The 8,622-nt window shown below is 48.5% G+C and overlaps 1 protein-coding gene across 10 annotated transcripts; it reads left to right on the forward strand.

Annotated features, from left to right (window-relative positions):
* Positions 1-480: 480 nt before the first annotated feature.
* tp53inp2b (tumor protein p53 inducible nuclear protein 2b) lies at positions 481-8,590 on the forward strand. 10 transcript variants are annotated; one of them, XM_078081813.1, is made up of 4 exons: positions 481-848; positions 4,167-4,488; positions 5,338-5,494; positions 5,589-8,590. In XM_078081813.1, exons 2-4 carry the CDS (start codon positions 4,365-4,367, stop codon positions 5,857-5,859), a joined length of 552 nt encoding a protein of 183 aa, XP_077937939.1. In that variant the 5' UTR covers positions 481-848; positions 4,167-4,364; the 3' UTR covers positions 5,860-8,590. The 10 variants fall into 10 exon arrangements, with proteins under 10 accessions (XP_077937939.1, XP_077937943.1, XP_077937899.1 ...); XM_078081817.1 differs by having other exon boundaries at positions 481-844; positions 5,589-7,147; XM_078081773.1 differs by having other exon boundaries at positions 485-848; positions 4,996-5,494; positions 5,586-7,147.
* Positions 8,591-8,622: the final 32 nt, after the last annotated feature.

An 8,622-nucleotide genomic window follows, 5' to 3' on the forward strand; every position in this document is an offset into this window, starting at 1 on the left:
TCAATGTTCAACGTTGGATAATAGAAGTGTCTCTAAAAAGATGCCGTTCAACACCTTAAAACAAACCGCAATCTGTTACACATGGAACACAAACATAGAATGTTCTATCTGATGTTATAATAACTAATATTATAACACGTTAGACGCAACTAACTTTATCTCCTGACACACTCGGACATTTAATTGACTTCACTTGAAGCAGGTCATCCTCTCTCCTCGATGCATCGCGAGCAAACCCCCCCAGGGTCAGCCCCCCAGGGTCAGCCCCCCCCAGCGCGACCTCGAGCAGCAGGACGCGGAAGTGACAACGGTTTCCATCTGGGCTGCGGGTTGACAGCTCCAGCCCCCACCCCCCCCCCCCCACCACCACCACCACCTAACCTCCATCCCCCTGTTACATAGAGGCCCTGCTCGTGGCCTTGTGTAATATTCTGATTGGCCGCTCTACTTGCTGTGGGCGGGGAAAGGGGGCGGGACCAAAGGTACTGTGATCTCACAATCAGCTGTTTTGTACGTCCTACATTCTGATCCGAGGATCAGCTGGAGGCAGCAATAAACAGAAGGAAACACGGATCTGCAGCGGACAAGAACATATTCATGTCTACATATATGTGTGTACATAAAGTAGGAGAGGAGGAAAAGCTGCAGATGTTTTGATCTGGGGGAAAAACATCGGTGTAACATTGTGTTTTTTTACACGAAGCCCTTCTTCTGAGAAGAAAGCCTTTTATTTTTGTAGCTTGTGTTTTAACTACCTCACGTAAAGATTATCTAAAGCTGTGCTTTAAACACTTGTTTCTTCTCCGTGTGAGAGCTCGTTTACAACTTGAACAACACTGCGAAGGCAGGTAAGCGATTCTTTACTCGTTTTCTTCGCGTTTTGCACGGTAGTGTGTGTGTGTGTGTGTGTGTGTGTGTGTGTGTGTGTGTGTGTGTGTGTGTGTGTGTGTGTGTGTGTGTGTGTGTGTGTGTGTGTGTGAGATCTCGAGGTGTCAAACGTTGTTTCTGCATTGCTGATTATTTCTTCCAGCCTGCAGAGAATCGTGACGTAATAGAACAGCTAGAATTACAATTCTAATTAAGAGGCTATCTTTGGCAATGACCTACCATAAGGCCACGGATGGATTTGATAGCGACACACCTCGACGTCCTGTTACACACACACACACACACACACACACACCGGTATGAAGCCTTTTCCAGCACAGCGGTCGCTGTTTTCTAATGTGGAGTCGATGGCGGATGCTGATGTGTGTCCGTGTGTATTTTCCTCACGTCCACAGTGTTAAATAGTCGTGTTGACACGGCGTTGTCGTGTGTGTGCGTAATGTTGGCTGAGCCCCGTCCGTCATTGCCGTGACCCTCGAGCAGCGCAGCTTACGCGGATGATTCAGTTGAGCCTGATTCTCTGCAGGTTCCTCCGTGGTTCGAGGTGTCTGCGTGTTTAGCGGACGTCGTGCCGTGTTTTATTCGTGTTGTTCACATAACACCGTGTTTAGCGGGCGGACGGTTGTCGACACAAAGTTGCATAAGGCGACGTATTCACGCGTCATTTTATCGGATATTTCCGCGTCTGTTCCCTCCTCCGGTGTCTTGTTGTTCTACGGTTGCACGAAAAAAAAAAAAGCTGGAGCTCTCTGGCAGGGACGGTGACGCAGGCGTGACGTCACGGGCGTCATGTGTTTTTTTTTGCGAGTCTCCGCCCATCCGCCCTTCCTCGTTCCTGTGACATCTTATTAATCACGCGATGTAATCAATCACTAAAGTGTCAGTGGTCTGAATGAGCTCATACGACGTCACGTGACGTGACGTGTTAATGCTTCATTGTATTACACTCATACAATGCATCCTACAAACATATCAGCATTTTCAGTGTTTTCTTTTAGTATTTAGGAGGATCTGTTTATTGGATTAAATTAAATGTATGCTTTTGTTAGTTGTTAATCATCTCATAATAATGATTATTTTAGTTAGTTATTATTTTAGTTAGCTTTGAATGAGATGTTTATATTTACATTTGGGTCCTTTTTAAAGAGCCGGCTTTGTACTACGGTAGCCCAGAGTGGACAAACAAAACAGAGATGAAATGACAGCGTTCATTATTTTTGCATAATCCCCTGTCATGGCCCTTCCCACTTGTTACACAGCTTCTGTTGGTTGCAATCTGCTACCTCACCACTAGATGCCACCAAATCCAGCACCCTGCACATAAAAAGTCATCCTCAAAACACCGGGTTGATGACCACATCTCATCAATTTCATTTAACAACCTGTGCACCAGACAGCTCGGTATGCATGCACCAATCATCATGACCCCTGTGGAGCTGCCAAACCGTAGCCGCAATCTTTTTAAAAAGCACAGAAATGTCCATCAACATCGCCTCGACTAAAACCGATGAAAGAAACACTCCTTCTGTCCCTTCGCTTTGTCACATACAAAACCTTTAGCATTAAAGGCCACTTATCAGTGTGGTAGTTGTGAGTGACTCTTGTACACAACCGTTGCCGTGTGTTACAAGCTCAAACAACTAGTGGTTATTTGCATCCTATCAGTGGCTGTATTGACACAAGCCAGACGGCCTCAAATTAGCCAGAGCAGCAAACAAGAGTGTGTGTGAGTGTGTGTGAGTGTGTGTGTGTGTGTGTGTGTTGTGTGTGTTCGCTGCACCTTATGCAAAGCGGCCTCAGGCCCTGTCACCCAAATTTTTGTTTATCTGGATTTGTCACGGCTCACATGACTTTCAGGAATGCACTAAGACATTATATGTGTTGACGACGGACTCAGTTCACTTTGACTTTGAGTGTGTGTGTGTGTGTGTGTGTGTGTGTGCATGTGTGTGTGGGAGGGGGGGGGGGGGTTCTTATGCAAAATACCCCACACAACTTCTGTGCGCCTTTTTTAGTTAATCGACCTGAATCTTAGGGTTTTTTACCGGGTGACCTAGAAACGAGCGAACCGGAGCGTTAAAAAGTAGAAGTCGCCTTCTATCTGCAGCTTTTGGCCTCATTTCCTCCCCCGGTTCATTTAGCCCTCATTTTCTCCCTCTGTGTGGGAGACGATTAAAGCGATCATCCCACCCGACGCAGCAGCGCAGACTAACAGGGGTCTTTTTTGTTTTGTTTCATGGTGATTCTCCAAATAAGGACAGAAAGTGTCTCGTCCATAACAAAGCAGCCATGCATTTGCCCCCCCCAGGAAATCACAGGCGTGTCCGTCAGCGTGCTCCGAAAACCGCTCACGGTTTGGCATTAAAACCTCTGCAACGCCGCAGATATATAAAAAAAAAATGAAGAAGGTAAAGGCTTTGTCTCGTGAGCCGAGGTCGTCTCAAACGTCCTCTGTCCTGTCGGCATTCTCCCACCGTCCTCCTCTTCGTCCCTGGCCTGTCCCGTCTGTCCTGAGACACTTGCTGATTGGTTATCTGAACCTGTGGAGTGCATGCGTCGTCCACCACCCTCCGGCTGGCCGATTTAATCTATGTGTTTGTGGAACGCGCTCTTAAAAGTTGTGGTAAACTGGCAGATTCAATCAATAATAACAGTGGACCAAGTGTGTGTGTGTGTGTGTGTGTGTGTGTGTGTGTGTGTGTGTGTGTGTGTGTGTGTGTGTGTGTGTCAGTGTCACCTAGAAGACTAATGTTGAACCCCGGCGACCTGTTGTTGAGGTCGTTGGTGAGACAAACCAAAAATAAGATCCAATTAAAAGGTCTTAAAAAGTACATTTGAGGCAAATAAAACCTTTTACAGGATATTTATTTAATGCAGATCTTATTTGATGCAACAAAGAAGTTCCCTTCCAGCGTGGAAAGAAGCTGAGAGCAAACAAAGTTAAAAGGAGTCGGTCACTTGGCCGGAAACACAACAACAGCCGTTGCTTTGCTGATCTTAAGGGTCGGACCTCATCGATGATGCAACTTCCTAAAATGAACAGCTTCTGTGTTTAACGACACGTTTCTTGTGCCACCGCGTCGCTAAACTCCGGTCAGAGCGCGTTGAGCTCAAACAATAGTTACTTAAAGACACACTGTGATGATCTAATGCGCAGGAAATGAACCCAGTGAGCGGCTTCTGTTTTTATGTTGAACCGCTCCTCTCATGACCACTAACCCCCCCCCTCTCTCTCTCTCCCTCCCTCTCTCTCTCCCTCTCTCCCTCCCTCCCTCCAGGCCTTTGCTCCAAACCAAGTGAAACCTTAAATTTGCACTACTGAAAGTCTGTCCTCTCTCTTTGTTCAAAACCGAGATCCAGCAAAGGGCTTCAAGTAAAACAAATTAAAACAAATCGCACTGAGAATTGCTTAAACGGCAACGAATCCAAAACGGCAGCTACAGATTTTTCTTTACGAAGACGAGCAGCGAGCGGCCATGTTCCAGCGCCTGAGCAACCTGCTGTTCGGGGAGGTGGAGGAGGTGGCGGCTGAGCTGAAGGGACCCAACGCCTGTGTGACGGAGGCCGACGAGGAGGGGTGGATGCTCGTCCACCTGCCAGGTGAGTCTCAGCTCGGACTGATACTGACTAACGCTTGAAGTAATGAAGGGGGAGATGGGGTGAGGTGGAGAATCAGTGGGGGGGAGGGGAGGGGAGGGGGGCGCTCTCCCACATGGCCGTCACGCCCGAAGAAACCGAATTCTGCGTAAACGTGCATCTTGAATCGCGACATAAAACCCTGAGGAGAGTCGAGGCAGCACATCATCGCGGCCTTAGAGGGTCGACACAACTAATGATGTGACTCTTTTATGTTCTGTGTTCCCTCACCCCCCCCCCTTCTCCCCTCCTCAATATTATTTCCCCCCCCCCCCTGCATTCCCCCCCTCCCACACTGGTATGTGTGTGCGTGCGTATGTGATCCCTCAAAAAATGGCCCCCTTTCAACCCGCATGGCTTTTTGTTTTTATTTTTGGTTTTATAACGACATTTGCATCACTTTTATTACTCCCCCAACCCCCCGCCGCCCTCACCCCCCCCCCCCGGTCCGCCTTGCCGCCGCGTGCCCAGCAGAGTCTGAGCGCGTGACGCAGGACGCGACGGGGCCCCCGCTGATCGCACAATCGCTCCCAGACATTAACCAGTCAAATCAACAAGCCCCTCACACGAGGGCTGAAGGCCCCGCCCCCGCCCCCCACCCACCTCACAAGCGCCGCCGGACACACAAGGGTCGGGCGCCCGTGACCCCGCCGAGACGGGCTAGACTGTCCACGCCCTCCTCCACGCCGTCCGCGTCCCCCGGCTCCGGGAGTGAGTGCGGGGGCCGTGGCGGGGGCCGCCGCGGGGGGGGCCCGGGGAGAGGCTGCATGGATGAGAGCTGGTTTGTCACCCCTCCCGCCTGTTTCACTGCAGAGGGAGCCACCGCCGAGGCCAGCCCCATGGAGGACCTGCTCATCGAGCACCCCAGCATGTCGGTGTACGTCTCCCAGAGCAACTTCTCCATGGTCTCCAACGGCAACCTGTCCGTGGTGGGGGAGGAGGGCCTGGTCAGCCTGGCGAGCAGCATGAGGTGAGAGACCCGTCTTTGAGGATTGGCCGCGACCTTCACTTTGCCTGTGTCAGCTCACAATCCAACCCCCCCCCCCCGTCCCCCGTCTCAGCAGCAGAGTTGCAGAACCGGCCTCGGCCCCCGCCGCCTGCAGCTCCATGCCCACCAGGGCGAGCCGCGGAGCGGCCGCGCAGGCCGGCGCCCTGGCCAAGGTCACCCAGGTGGGCAGGGTCCAGCGCGGCAAAGCCCGCATCGAGCGCCGCCACCTGGGCCGCAACCGCATCCAACGGCAGAACCGCACCAGGGAGCAGCAGGTCCCTCGCCACGCCAACCACGCCAGGAACACCTTCCTCCACCAGCCCAGCATGCGCAACATCTGCCACTGAGCTCTGTACTGTGTCGAGTACTGCGGGGGCATTAGTAGAGTGTAGGGACACGCGAGATTAAATGTATTCACTCATCTGCACAATATACCCACCGACCCGTAGACGGCAGTAGACCGGCAGCTCGTTTCTCTCCTGGTAGTTTGATGTTGTGAAACAAGCCCTCTGCGTTCTGTGTAGACCTTCATAAAACTTCATTAATGTATTCAAACTACTACAAAAAAATCTTTATACAGGTTTACTTAGCAACAAAAATGTCTGAAAAACAAAAAAAAGTTTTAGTGTTAGTAAAATATCATTTTTCTTTTTTCATTCTTCCCCCAACTATTTCTTTCCTTTTAATGGATTTAATCATTGTGTTACATTTGGAGGTATTCAATTAAACAGCCACGTTACATTTCTGGTGGAAACCGTGAGACAAAGTCACGTCGCTCCCTCGTGTCTTTGCAGAGAAATCGACCCGCGGCGCGTTTACTCGCTCACTTCCAGCTCGACGAAGACGAGGGAGGCAAAACCCCCGTTTCATCACAGGAATCTGTAGACGTCATTAGAGGAATCGCATTACGCAACCGTCTGAGCATCAAGGAAACGGCCCCCTTGTTTAAATATTTCACCAAATTGTATTGGTGTTAATACACAATAAGATTTAGATATATTAGATTTGATATTGATCGATATTTGACACCTGATTTCTGAGACTAGGACAGAAGATAAATTACCTTCTGCTAGTTAGCTACGTAGCTTCTCCTCTTCCCACGATGGTGACGTCGCGTCACGGTTCCACCAGAAGAAAAAACTAAAGAAAAAGCTTGTTCCTTTCAGACAAGAAGAGTAGAAAAAGGAATCCGCGGCGATCCTCGCGCGCGCGAACCCAAGTTCAAAGTGCCCGGCACACGTCGGCCATGTTTCACCCCCACGTGTGCCGCGACCTCGCGTCATCCACGGCGAACGCCGGAAAGGAACGAGCGACTCTTTTTCTACGCCGCCAGTCGCTCGCCTTCAAACCGTCGCTGAGGAGAAGCTTCCTCTCGCACGCGGGAGGCGCGAGCGCTACCTGGTGCTCTCTAACGTGTGCGCCATTACCCCCCCCCCCCCCCCCCCCCACCCCCTCCTTCTGGCTCCTCCCCCCCCTGGCTCCTCCCACTCAGCAAGCTCCAGCTTACTGATACGTATTCAACAACAATAGTGAACAACGGTGCTGAAGTGTATACTAATGTTTGTAAATTATTCAAGACGTGGATGTAAGTTTGCGCTGTCATACATGTTGTCATACATGTGAGTCAAAGTTTTAGCGGCGTGCTGTGTGCTTGTTTTTTTATTTTTCTTCTCTTTTCTTTTGTGATGCTTTGTTTTAATTCAAATTATATGTGAGAAGATGTACTGAGGCGCTAAACGCTATAAACTCTTAAAAAAACAACAGGACATATTGTAAATATTATAAAAGAAGATTTTAGAACCGCTCAGTTAGACCTCCTGTGCAGAGGAGATGCCCTCCAGAGGTTCTCCTCAGCACAGCTGTCTGTGCCACGCGGCTCTTTAAACGGACGGCTTTGACGCAGATAGTTTGGAAAATGGAAAATATCTCGTCTTGGAGTATACACGTTATTTTCCCTCGATTCACGTACCACTAAGTTTCTTTCCTGCCAACAACAATGTACTCTGTTCTATTCAACATCTGTTTAATCAAAGGGACAGTTGACCAGAAATATACATGTGAGGGTATTTTATTTTGATCTGGAGTGAACTGTCCCCTTTAATATCTGTTAATTTATTATATAGTTATGAATATTATCTTTTATTCTGTTTGAAGGTGGCTTTTACGTGTCCTGTTGATTTCTCTGAATTGTGCAGGAGATGAATAAAGTCACACACACAAACACACACCCCCACACACACATATACACACACATATACACAGAAACAACCGCTTTTTCTTTGGACTTCCTCACTCACAAGCTTTCACTAACCGTTTGTCTGTGATATTTGTATTAGGGTTGTGAAATCAGACATAGTGTGAAAACAGGGCGATACTGAGAGGTCACAACTGAATGTGTGTGTGTGTGTGTGTCTCAATGTGTGTGTGCACGCACAAAATGTAAAGACCGCCACAAAGAGGTCCTGTTTGCCTCCGTTTTATTTCCTCCTTTCCTTTCTCACAACTGTCATGTAAACAAAGGAAAGGTGTTGTGAGTCGGTTGTGTGATTTTGTGGTTTCATGGGGGAAGTGATCCAACAGACAGGGAAACGAGGCAGGAGATCGTATATACATTAAAACAATAAGAATGAAATGTATCCTAACACAACACGATAGAATATGCTTGTATGTTTCCATTTAGTCGTGTTAAGCAAATACGAGGCGCTGAATGTGGAGAGTTAAATATGTTCTATGTCGTCTCCTAAAGTGATGGCAGCTTAAAAAACACATCTGGTTTTCTCCCCTGTCACTTTTATATTAGTAAACCCGTCCCATCATAAAAATATATATAGAGATATATTAAAAAATTGGTGTACAGTATGGTGATTGTGCCTTTCACTATTTCTGCATGGTTTTTGTGATGTACCGATTTTTCCATCCCCCCCAAAGCGGACGGCCGTCCGCTGACAGGCAAGACCTATATGCAAGAATCAATGGATGGGTTTTTCTCCAGCGTCCATTCAGAAAAAACACAGGTACCCCGCCAAAAAAAGGAAGAAAAAAAAGAAACAACAATAAATACTCAGGTTAACGCCTGAATCTTGTGTCGTTATTTTCGTGTTCGGGAGGCC

The sequence above is a fragment of the Gasterosteus aculeatus genome, chromosome 2, assembly GCF_964276395.1.
Source record: "Gasterosteus aculeatus chromosome 2, fGasAcu3.hap1.1, whole genome shotgun sequence".
Lineage (NCBI taxonomy): Eukaryota > Metazoa > Chordata > Actinopteri > Perciformes > Gasterosteidae > Gasterosteus > Gasterosteus aculeatus.